Source organism: Mesoplodon densirostris, chromosome 11, assembly GCF_025265405.1.
Source record: "Mesoplodon densirostris isolate mMesDen1 chromosome 11, mMesDen1 primary haplotype, whole genome shotgun sequence".
NCBI classification, from domain to species: Eukaryota; Metazoa; Chordata; class Mammalia; order Artiodactyla; family Ziphiidae; genus Mesoplodon; species Mesoplodon densirostris.
Window position 1 is genome coordinate 23,342,592 of NC_082671.1, and position 17,308 is coordinate 23,359,899.

The 17,308-nt window shown below is 36.2% G+C and overlaps 1 protein-coding gene across 1 annotated transcript in view; it reads right to left on the reverse strand.

Annotated features, from left to right (window-relative positions):
* The window catches only part of ITPR2 (inositol 1,4,5-trisphosphate receptor type 2), a 538,352-nt gene that overhangs the window by 88,403 nt on the left and 432,641 nt on the right, over window positions 1–17,308 (reverse strand). The window contains exon 49 of the mRNA XM_060113623.1: window positions 10,201–10,376. Coding sequence (XP_059969606.1) covers window positions 10,201–10,376 — 176 coding nt within the window. The remainder of the gene's footprint in view (window positions 1–10,200; window positions 10,377–17,308) is intronic.

The window sequence follows — 17,308 nt, forward strand, 5'->3', positions numbered from 1 at the left end:
AGAAGTTACAAAAACATTCTCCCATTTCATGTCATGACTTACTTGACATTGTCTAACCAGTCCTTCGTTTGTCAATACCATTACGTAGGCAATCATTGCTTCTGTGGCAAGCGTTCATGTGGGCAACAATAAACGGGGGGGTGTGGGAACTGAGCAAGGTGGTTAAAAGGCCATCTTCTGAACTGGTGTTGGAAGGACCCTCGAGTCAGCACACAAATACCAATATAAATGATCACAACCGTCCCTTATATTTTTTTCTTTCTCCATCTATTCTTCAAAGCTGCCCTTGATATATTTTTCATTGAGAATGGGATAAATTGTGTGAAGGTTGGGGGAAAAAGTGGCAGGTGGGGAAGGGAAATGGCAGCAATGTAAGTTCTCTGTACAGCCTTTTAAAACTGACACATCATCCAAATGATGGTCTTCCAAAACAGAAAAATGAATGTTCGTTTGTTAATCAATGTACACTAAAACAAATTCATTGATTTTAACTAGGTAAATTAACTATACAGTATAGTAATATTTTCATAGATACTTTATATTTCATTGATATGTCTTTGCAGGACTTTTTTTTAAAACAGTGCAGTATAGTGGAAAGACCCTGGCTTAGAAGTTGGGCCATCAGGGTTCCAGTCTTGGCTCTGCCACTAATTACTTAGGTAAATCCCCCTGGTGTCTATAGGATGTATACACTCACTTCTAAAATGAAATGACTAGAAGGGAATAAGCCTTAAGGTGCCTCACAGCTCTAGAATTTTATGTGGTGTCCCTTAAATTTTTCTATTTTATGTGATCACAGAAATTTATAGCTGTCTTTATATAATTCTTTTTGTCTTATTTGGTTCTATGTCCCTGATCAATAATCCTATCCCCATCTTACATTGTTCCTATTTATTTTCCAACAATAATTATAGCAAAAAAAGATTGTCTACTATTTATTAAAAAATAAAATTGAATTTATTGTCTTGAACTGCCGTTTAACTATATTATTATATATTCATCAACCATCAACCTTCTTACTAAAAAATCAGATTATTTGATTCAAAAATCTCCATTTCAGTGATGTTACATCTTGGGCAGGATAAGGTTCTACAGTCAAAGCGTGAGACAAAATTGTCATGTAGTCAAAATCACCCAAGAAATCTTTTAAATTGCCAGCAAAACAGTACAGTAAACAAGGGTGGTGTAAACTGTAGTGTCTCTTACTAAATTCAACACATGCTAGTATTCTCCCAGCACTGGGGCAGTTTTCTGTTTCTGCAACTGAATATCAGAAATGGGAGCATCAGTGACTGTATTATATGAAAAACAGGGAGTGTGTGTGTGTGTGTATGTGTGTGTGTGAGAAAGAAAGGACGAGAATATGAATGTTTTGACTCAATATATTTCACAGGTGTTTATCGTATTATTTATTATAAAAATCTAAAAATCTAAACAATAAGAATTAATGAAATGGTTAAATAAATTATATAACATCCATATAACTGGTTAATATTATCATTATTAAAATGAGATATACAAATAAGTTTAATGGTATGAAAATATATTAAGTGATCCCAAACTGATAAAATGTGTTTATATTTGCCAAAATAATGTTAATTTTCATTAGCAATAACTAAAAATGTAATGTAGATGTGGGAAGAAAACTGTACTGGGTTATAAGATATGCTTTTATAACAGAGAAGAACATTAGAATTTTTAAAAACAACTCATATATTGAGGTAACCCCTGTGACAAGACAGAGAAGCAAGCTGCAAGCTAAATACAAATTTTTTAGAAACTAGCAAAGATGATAAAGATGAAGCATCATAATAAGCAGAAACTGATAATACTAAGTGCTCAGAATATAGATTGACGTTTTTCCTCCCACTTGATTCCTTTACCAAAAAAAGGACTTTCTGTATTTGCTTAACACTTTGAAAGACACTGAGTCAGAAACAAACAAGTCCCTGTGAACCAAAATACAAACACTTTTACTATCATGACAGCAATGTTTTACTATTAAATCCTACTTCATGTTTTAGGTACCGGTAAACGGCAGCCTTTACTGCTATCATTATCATGCTATTGTTCTTTTCTAAATCTTCACACTGTCTTCTGAACTGATCTTCTCAACAACCCGATGAGGACAGACTAGGCTTTAATATCTTCATTTCACTGATGAGAAGAAGGAAATTCAGAGGCTTGCTATTTACCTAAGGTCTGGAATTCTGATGCTCATTAAGGCTTAACTCTCAGGTAGACAATATTTTCCTGTTTCTGATACCTATCGCTTTAGCAGTTATAGTTCCACCTGTTACACAATGCAAAGTTTTAAGTGTAACTTAAGTTAATAAATATGTTAAAATCTAAGGGACAAACATGATTGATTTATGTTTTCTTTTTTTTCCTACCTCCTAGGAAATGGTAAACCATAGACAGTTCTGTAATGAGCCTGTTATGTTAAATGTTAAGGTAAATGATATTTGCTAAAATGTTTGTATTAATCTGTACAGTATCAAAACTATAGGTAAAAACTCTTCTATCAATATCTATCATATCAAAATTACAATTATTCCATTCAATTTGTCTCAGATCAAAGCTAATATTTTCTTTGGTCAAAATGCCCTGGACAGGCAGATCATAACGTATCATTTGGGGGTTGTGCAAATGAGTGTTTTATGCTATGAAGGCTATTAGACTACCCACAGATTCACATAGTTAATAAGAAAATTATATCTCCATGTAGATTTCTTCTCAGGAAGAAATTAAAGTATAACACTTGCTGCTCTTATGAAGTTATTTTTTAAAATTTAATTTATTTATTTTATACAGCAGGTTCTTATTAGTAATAAATTTTATACATATTAGCATATACATGTCAATCCCAATCTCCCAATTCATCCCACCACCACCCCCCGCCCTGCTTTGCCCTCTTGGTGTCCATACATTTGTTCTCTACATATGTGTCTCTATTTTTGCCTTGCAAACCGGTTATCTGTACCATTTTTCTAGATTCCACATATATGCATTAATATACAATATTTGTTTTTCTCTTTCTGACTTAACTTCACTCTGTATGACAGTCTCTAGGTCCATCCATGTCTCTAAAAATGACCCAGGTTCATTCATTTTTATGGCTGAGAAATATTCCATTGTATATATGTACCATATTTTCTTTATCCATTCATCTGTCAATGGGCATTTAGGTTGCTTCCATGACCTGGCTATTGTAAACAGTGCTGCAATGAATACTGGGGTGCATGTGTCTTTTTGAATTATGGTCTTCTCAGGGTATATGCCCAGTAGTGGGATTGCTGGGTCATATGGTAGTTCTATTTTTAGTTTTTCTAAGGAACCTCCATACTGTTCTCCATAGTGGCTGTAACAATTTACATTCCCACCAACAGTGCAAGAGGGTTCCCTTTTCTCCACACCCTCTGCAGCATTTGTTGTTTGTAGATTTTCTTATGATGCCCATTCTAACTGGTGTGAAGTGATACCTCATTGTAGTCTTGATTTGCATTTCTCTAATAATTAGTGATGTTGAATAGCTTTTCATGTGACTCTTGGCCATCTGTATGTCTTCTTTGGAGAAATGCCTATTTAGGTCTTCGGCCATTTATGGATTGGGTTGTTTGTTTTTTTAATATTGAGCTGCATGAGCTGTTTATATATGTTGAAGATTAGTCCTTTGTCAGTTCCTTCATTTGCAAATATTTTCTCCCATTCTGAGGGTTGTCTTTTCGTCTTGTTTATGGTTTCCTTTGCTGTGTAAAAGCTTTTAAGTTTCATTAGGTCCCATTTGTTTATTTTTGTTTTTATTTCCATTACTCTAGGAGGTGGGTCAAAAAAGATCTTGCTGTGATTTATGTCAAAGAGTGTTCTTTCTATGGTTTCCTCTAAGAGTTTTATAGTGTCCGGTTTTACATTTAGGTCTTTAATCCATTTTGAGATTATTTTTGTGTATGGTGTTAGGGAGTGTTCTAATTTCATTCTTTTACATGTAGCTGTCCAGTTTTCCAGGCACCACTTATTGAAGAGACTGTCTTTTCTCCATTGTATATCCTTGCCTCCTTTGTCATAGATCGACCATAGGTGCGTGGGTTTATCTCTGGGCTATCTATCTTGTTCCATTGATCTATATTTCTGTTTTTGTGCCAGTAGCATATTGTCTTGATGACTGTAGCTTTATATTATAGTCTGAAGTCAGGGAGTCTGATTCCTCCAGCTCCATTTTTTTCCCTCAAGATTGCTTTGGCTGTTTGGGGCTTTTTGTGTCTCCATACAAATTTTAAGATTTTTTATTCTAGTTCTGTAAAATATGCCATTGGTTATTTGATAGGGATTGCACTGAATCTGCAGATTGCTTTGGGTAGTATAGTCATTTTCACAATATTGATTCTTCCAATCCACGAAATAGTATATCTCTCCAACTGTTTGTGTCATCTTTGATATCTTTCATCAGTGTCTTATGTTTTTCTGAGTATAGGTCTTTTACCTCTTAGGTAGGTTTATTCCTAGGTATTTAATTCTTTTTGTTGCAGTGGTGAATGGGATTGTTTCCTTAATTTCTCTTTCTGGTCTTTCATTCTTAGAGTATAGGAATGCAAGAGATTTCTGTGCATTAATTTTGTATCCTGCAACTTTAACAAATTCATTGATTAGCTCTAGTAGTTTTCTGATGGCATCTTTAGGATTAGTTATGTATAGTATCATGTCATCTGCAAACAGTGACAGTTTCACTTCTTTTCCAACTTGGATTCCTTTTATTTTTTTTTTTCTTCTCTGATTTCTTTGGCTAGGACTTCCAAAACTATGTTGAATAAGAGTGGCAAGAGTGGACATCCTTGTCTTGTTCCTGGTCTTAGTGGAAATGCTTTCAGTTTTTCACCATTGAGAATGATGTTTGCTGTGGGATTGTCATATATGGCCTTTATTATGGTGAGGTAGGAGGTTCTCTCTATCCCACTTCCTGGAGAGTTTTTATCATAAACAGGTGTTGAATTTTGTCAAAAGCTTTTTCTGCATCTATTGAGATGATCATATGGTTTTTATTCTTCAATTTGTTAATATGGTGCATCACATTGATTGATTTCCGTATATTGAAGAATCTTTGCATTCTTGGGATAAATCCCACTTGATCATGGTGTATGATCCTTTTAATATGTTGTTGGATCCTGTTTGCTAGTATTTTGTTGAGGATTTTTGCATCTACATTCATCAGTGATATTGGTCTGTAATTTTCTTTTTTTGTAGTATCTTTGTCTGCTTTGGTATCAGGGTGATGGTGCCTTGTAGAAAGAGTTTGAGAGTGTTCCCTCCTCTGCAATTTTTTGGAAGAGTTTGAGAAGGATGGGTGTTAGCTGTTCTCTAAATGTTTGATAGAATTCACCTGTGAAGCCATATGGTCCTGGACTTCTGTTTGTTGGAAGATTTTTTTTTTTTTTTTTTTTTGTGTGTGGTACACAGGCCTCTTACTGTTGTGGCCTCTCCCATTGCGGAGCACAGGCTCCGGACGCACAGGCTCAGCAGCCATGGCTCACCGGCCTAGCCTCTCTGCGGCATGTGGGATCTTCCCGGACCGGGGCGCGAACCCACGGCCCCTGCATCGGCAGGCAGACTCTCAACAACTGCGCCACCAGGGAAGCCCTGTTGGAAGATATTTAATCACAGTTTCAATTTCATTACTTGTGATTGGTCTGTTCATATTTTCTACTTCTTCCTGGTTCAGTCTTGGAAGGTTATACCTTTCTAAGAATTTGTCCATTTCTTCCAAGTTGTCCATTTTATTGGTATAGTGTTGCTTGTAGTAGTCTCTTAGGATGTTTTGTATTTCTGCGGTGTCCGTTGTAACTTCTCCTTTTTCATTTCTAATTTTATTGATATGAGTTCTCTCCCTCTTTCTCTTGATGAGTCTGGCTAAAGGTTTATCAATTTTATTTATCTTCTCAAAGAATGAGCTTTTAGTTTTATGGATCTTTGCTATTGTTTTCTTTGTTTCTATTTCATTTATTTCTGCTCTGATCTTTATGATTTCTTTCCTTCTACTAACTTTGGGTTTTGTTTGTTCTTCCTTCTCTAGTTCCTTTAGGTGTAAGGTTAGATTGTTTATTTGAGATTTTTCTTGTTTCTTGAGGTAGGACTGTGTTGCTATAAACTTCCCTCTTAAAACTGCTTTTCTTCATCCCACAGGTTTTGGATCACTGCGTTTTCATTGTCATTTGTCTCTAGGTATTTTTTGATTTCCTCTTTGATTTCTTCAGTGATCTCTTCCTTATTTAGTAGCATATTGTTTAGCCTCCAAGTGTTTGTATTTTTTTACTTTTTTTCCCTGTAATTGCTTTCTAATCTCATAGCATTGTGGTCAGAAAAGATGCTTGATATGATTTCAATTTTCTTAAATTTATCGAGGCTTGATTTGTGACCCAAGATGTGATCTATCCTGGAGCATGTTCCATGTGCATCTGAGAAGAAAGTGTAATCTGCTCTTTTCAGATGGAATGTCCTATAAATATCAATTAAATCTATATGGTCTATTGTGTCATTTAAAGCTTGTGTTTCCTTATTAATATTCTGTCTGGATGATCTGTCTATTGGTGTAAGTGAGGTGTTAAAGACCCCCACTATTATTGTGTTACTGTTGATTTCCTCTTTTATAGCTGTTAGCATTTGCCTTATGCATTGAGGTGCTCCTATGTTGGGTGCATATATATTTATAATTGTTATATCTTCTTCTCGGATTGATCCCTTGATCATTATGTAGTGTCCTTCCTTGTCTCTTGTAACATTCTTTATTTTAAAGTCCATTTTATCTGATATGAGTATTGCTACTCCATCTTTCTTTTGATATCCATTTGCATGGAAAATCTTCTTCCATCCCCTCAGTTTCAGTCTGTATGTGTCCCTACGTCTGAAGTGGGTCTCTTGTAGACAGCATATACATGGGTCTTGTTTTTGTATCCATTCAGCGAGGCTGTGTCTTTTGGTTGGAGCATTTAATCCATTCACGTTTAAAGTAATTATCGATATGTATGTTCCTATGACCATTTTCTTAATTGTTTTGGATTTGTTTCTGTAGGTCCTTTTCTTCTCTTGTGTTCCCCACTTAGAGAAGTTCCTTTAGCATTTTTTGTAGAGCTGGTTTGGTGGTGCTGAACTCTCTTAGCTTTTGCTTGTCTGTAAAGCTTTTGATTTCTCCATCGAATCTGAATGAGATCCTTGCCGGGTAGAGTAATCTTGGTTGTAGGTTCTTCCCTTTCATCACTTTAAATATATTGTGCCACTCCCTTCTGGCTTGTATATTTTCTGCTGAGAAATCAGTTGTTAACATTATAGGAGTTCTCTTGTATGTTATTTGTCATCTTTCCCTTTTTGTTTTAATAATTTGTCTTTGTCTTTAATTTTTGTCAATTTGATTACTGTGTATCTTGGCGTGGTTCTCCTTGGGTTTATGCTGCCTGGGACTCTCTGTGCTTCCTGGACTTGGGTGCCTATTTCATTTCTGATATTAGGGAAGTTTTCAACTATGATCTCTTCAAATATTTTCTCAGGTTCTTTCTCTCTCTCTTCTCCTTCTGGAACCCCTATAATGAGAATGTTGGTGTGTTGAATGTTGGTGCATTTAATGTTGTCCCAGAGGTCTCTTAGGCTGTCTTCATTTCTTTTCATTCTTTTTTTCTTTATTCTGTTCCATGGCAGTGATTTCCACCATTCTGTCTTCCAGGTCACTTATCCATTCTTCTGCCTCAGTTATTCTTCTATTGATTCCCTTCTAGTGCATTTTTCATTTCAGTTATTGTATTGTTCATCTCTGTTTGTTCTTTAATTCTTCTAGGTGTTTGCTCTTTAATTCTTCTAGGTCTTTGTTCTTTAATTCTTCTAGGTCTTTGTTCTTTAATTCTTCTAGGTCTTTGTTAAACATTTCTTGCATCTTCTCAATCTTTGCCTTCATTCTTTTTCTTAGGTCCTGGATCATCTTCACTATCATTATTCTGAATTCTTTTTCGGGAAGGTTGCCCATCTCCACTTCATTTATTTGGTTTTCTGGTGTTTTATCTTTTTTCTTCATCTGGTATATATTCCTCTGCCTTTTCATTTTGTCTATCTTTCTGTGAATGTAGTTTTCATTCCACAGGCCGCAGGATTGTAGCTCTTCTTGCTTCTGCTGTCTGCCTTCTGGTGATGAATAGTCATTTCTTATAGTGGAACTATTCTCACCAAACCAGGCAGAAGTTATCTTTTTATCCTGTCCCATGAGGGGCAAAAGAAAAATTCTCCCAATGTGTTTGGTTTTCCCAATAGACTTTAAAATGTTATTCTGTACCTCTTTATATATCCTTAAAGCTTCTGGATGGCAAGAACCACAAATCCTCTATTAGTATCAGTGTCTATTAGATAACAGAGACCCAATAAATGCTGTTATTTTGGTCTAATTCTGTCTAGCTATTATTCCTTTATCAAATTTGGATTTTCTCACTTGGATTAATGTCTTATTGAGGATCCGTTATCAGTTTAGAAATATTATTTGTTTCTTTAAATAATTGGGTTCAATAGTCAATGTATTTTTTAAAGAAAAAATAATAAGCTGGATGCAGTAATAGGCCTAGAAAAAATCAGATAAATCCATGAAGATTCCTTAATTCATTTGGTTGGAAATTTTGCAAAATTAGCTTATTCCCAAAGCACCGAAAGTACTAGTTCAGTTCATGTAAACAATTTTTGAATGTTTAAGTGCTAGGCATTAAGGTGGAGAAAAATGAGGTAGGGAGTGAGTGAGGTAGACAGGATTATATCTATGAATGTGACAACCCCTGCCCTCAAGAAACTTACAGAGTAACATATTTGGTACTTTACAGAATTCTTTACTGATAGAGCCCTTTGTATGTATAGTACACTTCCCTTTATTCACAATGATTGAGGAATAATTGGTAATTTGGTGACCTGAATGTAATCGTTTAATATATATAAACATATAAATATATCTGTCACATACATATATGTATATATATATATGTATCCATCACATATGTATGTACATATCTGTCATATATATCATGTCCAGTTTTTGAAGAATTATAATATTATAATGTATAATATTATACATAATATTATAGTAGAGGTCAGAAACATAGATTTGGCCATACTAGCTTGGCTTTATAGTTCTCAAAAGTTTGGTTGATTATTTCATTTATTCATTTTCAATATCTATTTGCCACCTGTTTTTTATGTGCAAGGCACTGTAAATGTATAAGAATACAAAGATAATCTTTCACTCATTCATTAGTTAATTTACTTAAGAAATATTTGTTGAGTACCAATGATGTTTCAGACATTGAATGATCAATCATTAGTCTTATGAACTGTATAATGTAGTAGGGGAGATACCAGATACAGATATACAGACATCAGAATATAGGATATTATGTTAGAAACCCAGTAAAAAATATAGAAAGTGCTTAGCTATTGAGCAGACCTATTAGCAATATTTATTTACCTGCAACATGTTCTTTCATCAACCTGGTGATTTACCATTTCCTAATATCTCTTTTTAGCTGTGCCATACAAAAAGTTGTCTAGTCCCTTTAAAATTTTATCTCTTGGGCAAAATTACTGCTATTTTCAATAGTAGTCTGCCTTACTTATTCTAAACTTACCTAGCTCAAGTTGTGAAATGTACTCCCTTGTTTTAATAGTTCAAAAAAAAATTAAGTGGAAAAAAAAACTCATCTATGCCTTTCACAAGTTAATAGGTTTTGTTCTCATAAAAAGAGTCCAACTTCCTATTTTCTCTTACAGCAACCCTTTTCTTTTGGTCATTTTACAAAAGGTATTACTCACTTCTAAAATTCTGCTGAATATAATTTAATCTTTCTCGGATGATTTAGTAGTTACTTTAGGATGTTAACAGTGGCTCAGAGTCAATTGTCAATAGCTGCCCATATAGGATGCCAAAGGCATTAAAACTGAATTGGATTAAACTGACTGCAGAACTGGGTCATGCCCCAAATGCTACCATCTTAAATATATCAAATTTTCACTTGCCATTTTTCCCTTCTCTCAAAAGTCAATAAAAAAGGTACAAGTTAAACTCTGATTAACTCGGACTCACAATGAATTAGAATTTACTGTATATACAGAGTTAAAGCATAGAGTTACATTTTTATATTTAGTACACTTTTAATTAATCCAGAACAGTAGAAAGTTAAGTAAAGTACTTACATTAGCTGCACCAAGAAGTATTAACGTAGGCCCAAGACCTATTGTATATATTGATCTGAGCATTATTGACACAAGAAATGGCCGAATACCCACAGGCTTGGAGAAGAAAAACAGCATAGATGTGCAGACTGCAACTGCTATCCAAAGCAGAACTGAGAACAATGGTGAAAGTGTACCTGTAAGATGTGGAAGGAGTTTATTTTTACTAAGAACAGAACTAGAACATGTTAAAATATTTGCCACTCTACTTTATATAATACAGCAAGATAAGCCCTGAGACAGTGAATTTCAAAATAACCCACTCTACACACTGTATACTTAGAGGAAATGTCTTTGTACACATTACTCATTATTACATTTCCAGAAAGTTTGTGATGAATCCCAGGCTGCTTAAATACTCACTAGTCATCACTCCTTTCATTAAGTCTGAGACTTGTTCATCTTTCTCTCCTACGGGAGTTACATGCTAAATACTTTGGATAGAGGTATCTCACTTGGGAGTCTTAATTCAAAATTTATGATTAATGACCACTGAATGTTCAGCTAAATCATATGGAATCAGGCAGTGAACTCATACCTTGTCCTGTTTTATTATTATCAAGTTTTTATATTATAGATTCCTCTAAAGAATTCAGAATGGAGAATATCCAGTCTTTAATGAAATACACCTAAGCTTTAACTGTTAAAACATACAAGTGTATTTATGTGTATGAATACATATGTATATGTGTGTATTTAAAAGCCAAATGAACATCTAAAAAAAATGTTCAGCTATTTACATCATCAGAAAACAGAAGTTCCAAATGTTTCAAAACTAAACTCCATTACAACAAAATTTTCTTTAGAAATGGCCCTAAAAGGGGTTCAAAAATACATTTCCTTTTTAAAAAAGGACAATTCATTGACGTTTGCTCTGACATGGGGATTCAAAGAATCCCCCTCTGAAGGTCATGTGGTGCTATATTTGCAGAAGTAAATTAAAGGGCAACACTCTTGGGCTGATTAGACCTCAAACGTGTCTTTAGGCTGATGAAGTCAGAGGGGAAACAATAAAATAGAGATTTTCCACTAGTGATTTCTCTGGGCCACACCTCTTTTTATTATTTATAAAATTCACTTCTGAATGCAAACACCACCACGAGTGCTCTGATGTGCAGAGTTTCTGTATTATCATGGAAACCATGGAATTATCTGGATTCCGTCAGTGAATTCTGTACAAGCCTTTAGTTCACAGTGAGTGCTAATGGATCAAAAGTAGGCAGGAAGATCCTGTCAGTCATTAAAAAACAAACAAAACAAAAGTCAGATAATGAGCAGCACTGGCTTAGACAGGTTTCCTTTTGCAATATTGTTCTTATGTTATCTCTTAAAGCAAGCAGTGATGAAAGAAGATTGGGAGGAGAGATCTGATCTGCCCCCTTACCAGATTTATGATCTGATAAGAGTACTTTGAAGATGGTGGGAAAAAAGGGGTAAGTTCTTTGCTCTGGAAATTACCTTCAATTCCTGTCCTCTGTCAACACGAACAAAATGGGTACCCAACTCATGTTTATTAAGATGCTGGCTTGTGAGCCCTCTATGTCTACCAAAACATAGCCTGACCACCAACTGCCTGGGCTTCACAGATCTGAAAGAGCCATGGAGAGAATGATGCCTTCAACCTTCTCTCATGCTTACTGGGGTGCCATCAGAACGTGAGCTCTGTCAGCGTGAGGACCACCTCTGGGGCCTGTCCCAGTGCCTGGCAGGCAGTAACAGATAAATATTTGCTGACTAAATGAATAAACAGAAACATAACCTGTGAGCTCGTTTTGAGTAAGTAACTCAGTCTCCAGTTATAAATTCCCCAAGTTGTGGAGCTTCACTGTTAAGTTTACTAAAACTGCCAACATCTTTGCACACTTAACAACTCTCAGCCACTCACTGGACTCTTCAGTATAACTCACAAGCAACGACCTGGTGTGACATTCTTGTTTTAAAAGTCTCAGCTTTGGCACTGATAGTCACACTGTGCCCTGTCACTAATGCCTGATCATCTAACCACATCTTGACCACTCTTTCCCAGACAGTATCTGGCTTGCTGAGATTTCCCCTCGATTAAATATGAAATTATAACCATGAACTTACAACTGGGTATTTGATCTCTTTGTAGAGAGAACTCAAATGGTGTCTAGCCTAGTACCTTGCACAAAGTTTAGTGTTAAATATGTATTTGTGAATAGTAAATAAATTTACAAGTTACTTAAAATGGCTATTAATGTACAGTTTTGTCATTTGACAATTGACAATAATTTGTAATCATATTCTATATGAATGATCATACTGTTTTCTAGCTGAAGATTTGATGCTAAAAGAATAAACTGAAACTCTCTGACAAACTTTAGAGAAGACAGTACAGACTGTCAAAGCCATTTTTTAATCCACTAAGGGTCGAAAGGGGGGACTGTCTTCTTAATACTTTATATAACTTTCTATGATGAGCATGTATTACTTTTGTAACAGAAAACATTTTTAGAATTCCCTCTATATATTATTAAGTGTTAGAAAGTATAAAGTTTGTCCTTAATAAAAATAATTCAAATAGAAAAATTGGAGACCTCAAGGCAATTCACCTCTCCTATCTACCTCAACTGACTTGTTTATACGTTTACTTAGAGAGCTTGGTGCTTATTACTCCCCTCTCTTCATTGCTCTGCCCCTTGCAGAGCCTCAGAAGAATTTCCTGTTTCCCCCACCTCAGTCCAGCTAAACTAGACCAGATAAATCTATGGGTGTTCTTTACTATTGTGCCTCACTCCTTTCTTCATCCCTTAACTAGACTGTAAGTTCCTTGAGGACAAGGACAACCTTCCCAACCTTTGTATCTCTAGGGCCTAACACAGTGCCTGGCACCCAGCCACACTCCATCAATGGTTGTTATTAAGATGAGTGCATTAAAACCACCCCGAAGAACTTATTTCCTTTAACACGAAGCACTTGAGGGAAAAAAGAATTACACCGAAAATTCGAACACAATATTCTTAAAAAATCACATGCTATCTGGATATAAGAAATTCCCATGGCAGCACTTTTCTCTGCTAACGGTCTGCCTTTGCCAAACTGGGTAGGGATGGTTGGCATGGCAATGCTCAACTTCTGAGTGGACATCTAGGAGATGCCCTAGCATCAACAGCTCTGGTTTCAGCCACAACCAGCATAGCATCCTTCCTCAACTTTGGCACAAGTTTCTTTTTTAGAGAAGCACATGTTAAACATATAAACCAATCAACCAAACATGGAAACCCAGACCAAAACCTAAAGTCACACAATAAGCCCTGGCTTCCTGAAGAAATTCAGAGCTCTGCAAAGCCTGGCAATGAAAGGAGATTATCTGCAGTAGGGGTTGGGAGGGTGGGTGCCTTCTAAGCTGATCCTCTGAGAATCACCTTCCCCACTAAGTATCTCCCTTTAATTATTGTACACTGCTACCCTGGTTGCAGGGTGACACTATTTTCTCAGTTAATATTACAACCCAAGTGTGAACCAGAGATCTGGGCACAACTGATTCCCAGTAGCTCATGTGTGGTCAGGCTGGAAAACACCCTTGGAGAAAGCATACTCAGCCCATTCTCCCTGCCACATCAGCCACAGTGACTCCAGAGCAGTTTGCATTAGGATCTGGGGTTGGGAAAGGTGGCCCATTTTGACCACAGGTCTTTTTTTGGCCCAAGATTCACTAGGTGATTTTTGTGATCAACTTCTATACCCAGAAACCAGGAACCTCAGAGTTGGATGGAGTCTTCATATTTACTTATTTTTTTCTTTTTTAACTTTTTATTTCAAAACTTTCTGACAATGTTACAGTTGCAAATACAATACAAAATTCCCATATACCCCTTACCTAGATTCCCCAAATACCTTACATAATCACAGTACCATGATCAATATCTGGAAATTAATAGGATATACCACTTTAATCTATACACCTTATTCAAAGTTCATGGATTGCCCAAATAATGACTTTTTTCTGAACCAGGATCACACATTCTTTTTAGCTGTCATGTCTCTTTAGTCTCTTAATTCCTCAATATTTCTTTGACTTTCATAAGCTTCAAGAGTATGGGCCAATTATTTTGTAGAATGGTCCTCATTCTGGATTTGCCTGAAATTTCCTCAGTTTATGCATTTTTGGCAAATGATGCCATGTCCTTGTCAGCACATCATGTCAAGAAGCACTCAATGTTGCTATGTCTCATTACTGGTGACATTAATATTGATCACATAATTAAAGTGATTTCTCCACTTTAAAGTTACTCTTGTTGCTTTCATAATAAGTATATTATGGAGAAATACACTTTGACTATGTCAGTGTCCTGTTTCTCATTATACCTTTTCATCTAACACTCACCTATTAATTTTAGCATTCACTGATGATTCTTACTACCATAGGATGTTCGCCAAATGGTGACATTCTGTTTCCAGAATTAATTGGAATACTTTCTCTTCTATCAATATGGACTGCTGGATTCTTATTTTATTCTATGGGTTATTACGTATTACTGTCAATATTTTTTCTCAAAATTTCCACTGATGTGGCCACTGGGAGACCTTTCAAGTTGAATCCTGTGTTCTCTGACATGTCCCCATCACTTTTTTAGCACTTTTTGGAAGGAATCTTATGATCAACTAAATCATCTTTAAATTGCCTCAAAGTGCTCCAGCCATGGAGTCATCTGGTCTATGCTTGACAAAATCCAGGGTTAGAGACTTGTATGTCCAGCACAGAATTTACCTTCTCCTGCCAGTTCTGATGGCCAAGTGTGCTAGTCAGTCTTAACTTTGCTTCCTCAGCCTTCCTAGCTATGCATAGCGTGTAACTGAAGGTTGGAGGCTCAGCTAATCCTGACCAAAATTGTAACCTTATTCATGGAGCCATAATTAAATAAACCACATAGAACTGTAATCAGATTACCCAAACAATCTTCAGATTCCACATTGCCAAAATGGCAGCTCATGCCTTCCCTTCCCTCTTAGGGCCACACCCACACCCAGATACCTAAGAGTGAGCCTCCATCTTGGTTACTACTGTTAACGTCTATTCAATCCCTTTTGGAGAGGAAAGTCTGCATCTGCACCTGATGATGACACAGCATGTTTTTCTGCCTTGTTTGTGTTAGTCCTATTTCTTTCTGAGGCTGGAGCCTCATTCCAAATTCCACTATGTATGTGGTTTCAAGTTCTTGTTCAAGGACCCGTTGTATTAGCAACACCTTGGGAACTTGTTAAAAAAATACACAGTTCCAGACTCTGCTCCCGAATTACTGGGCAAATCTTCCTAAGTCTCTAAGTCTTTATCCATGAGGATGAAGTACTTACTTTATGGATTGTCAGGAGGATTAAATGAAGTTATGTATGTGACGTGCTTAGCATTTTGCCCGAGCCTATCTAAACGGTAAACAATAACAGCTGCTGTTATCCTCATCAGTTTTCCTATCATAATTGTTATTAGTCAGGCAAATATGAAAAAATGTAGCAGGTGTTCTACTTTCTCCTTCTGAGTAAAGAGTAGATGTCCAGAGTGGTGGCAGCGCCCATCTCCATGATATTTCATGTACAATTGGTGGCAGCAGAGGCTGTATACTTTGGCTCTGGTGGTCTCGTAAGGGATATCATGGAATGGAACTCAGGGAAGATGATGTCCTGTATAAAGGGGCACCTGTTACCTACACACTCCCAACCTAATCATCCACGGAGAAAAGTCCTAGATTGTAAACAAAAGCGTTAACCTTCTACTCTGAGATCTGCCATTCTTCGGCTTCTCTGGGCTTCCATCTCTGTATGTGTCAAATGATGATTTGATATTAGATGATTCCAGAACTGCTTCCTTATCTAAGATGTTATGCTTCTATTAACCGGGACCCTATGATCTACTCTCAGCATTCCATGTGCCGATGATACTAATTTATCATTTCCGGCTGGACTTCTCCCCGTAACAAGAGTTACATTCATCTACGCCAAGAGGGCTATCATCACTAAATGAGACTAAACATGATGAAGAGAAAGCTGTTTCCACTTCCTGCTGTATTTGCAACTTCCCTACATAGGGCGGCCAAATATTTGCTATGTTTTCATTGCTATTTAACTCACACATCTACTCCACTGCCAAATATTCTTCTTTTATTAGCACTGGTGTACCTTCTGAAAGAATCAAACTTTTTATGACCACTCAGATTATACCCAAAGGCTAGAACTTTGATATCTGCTGTCTGTACGGACCTTGGAAATAATAAATTACCAGCGCACTCCCATTTCCCTTCCTGCTCACCTCCAGTTCATCTGAAATAGGCCTAAACACCTGTTGCTCGTCTCATACCATCCTTTTCACTGAGCTTCCCTTTGTAGTACTATTATTTATCTTGTAACAACAAACAACATCGACAGCTAAGCTTTACGGCACGCTCATCAGCTGCTATTCTACCTGCTGTACCTATAGCATCTCATTAGATTCTCACATAATCCTATGAACAGATGAGATACAAAAGCACCTTGTGGTGATTGTTTGCTGGCATCTCCCATCTTGTCCTCCAAGCCATTCTTTCAACGTCCATTCCAAAGTTATTGACCGGACTGTATCCCAAGCCTGTGACATATTTTCCCATATGCACTTTTGCCAGATTTAAACAAAACTTAATTCCCACAGTCCCACCCTTTAGCATACCTCTCCTATTATTTCCCATTTCACTTAACATGGGATAATTTCTCGTCTTTGCTTTTGCAAAACCTAATGCATTGTTCGTTTAATAATATTAACTTCATAGTCAATATCCTTTATGCTCTATTATCGTATTCTGTCTTACCCTGTACATTTAAAAACTGCTTTTCAGATTACTTGCCTGCTCCTTGTAGAAACCTCAGACAACACGGAAAGCAAAGAGAAGAGAGTAAAATAGAGATTCTACTTATTTATCTCAGTCAACATTTTGGCATACATCCCCCTCATTTTTCCCATATATTTATGTAATTGGAACAATACAGTACAAAAATGCTTTCAGTCACAAAAATTACATACAACTAATTTTTTCATTGCCTTATTCGTCAATATATAATATAGCTCTACTAGCTCTTCTGT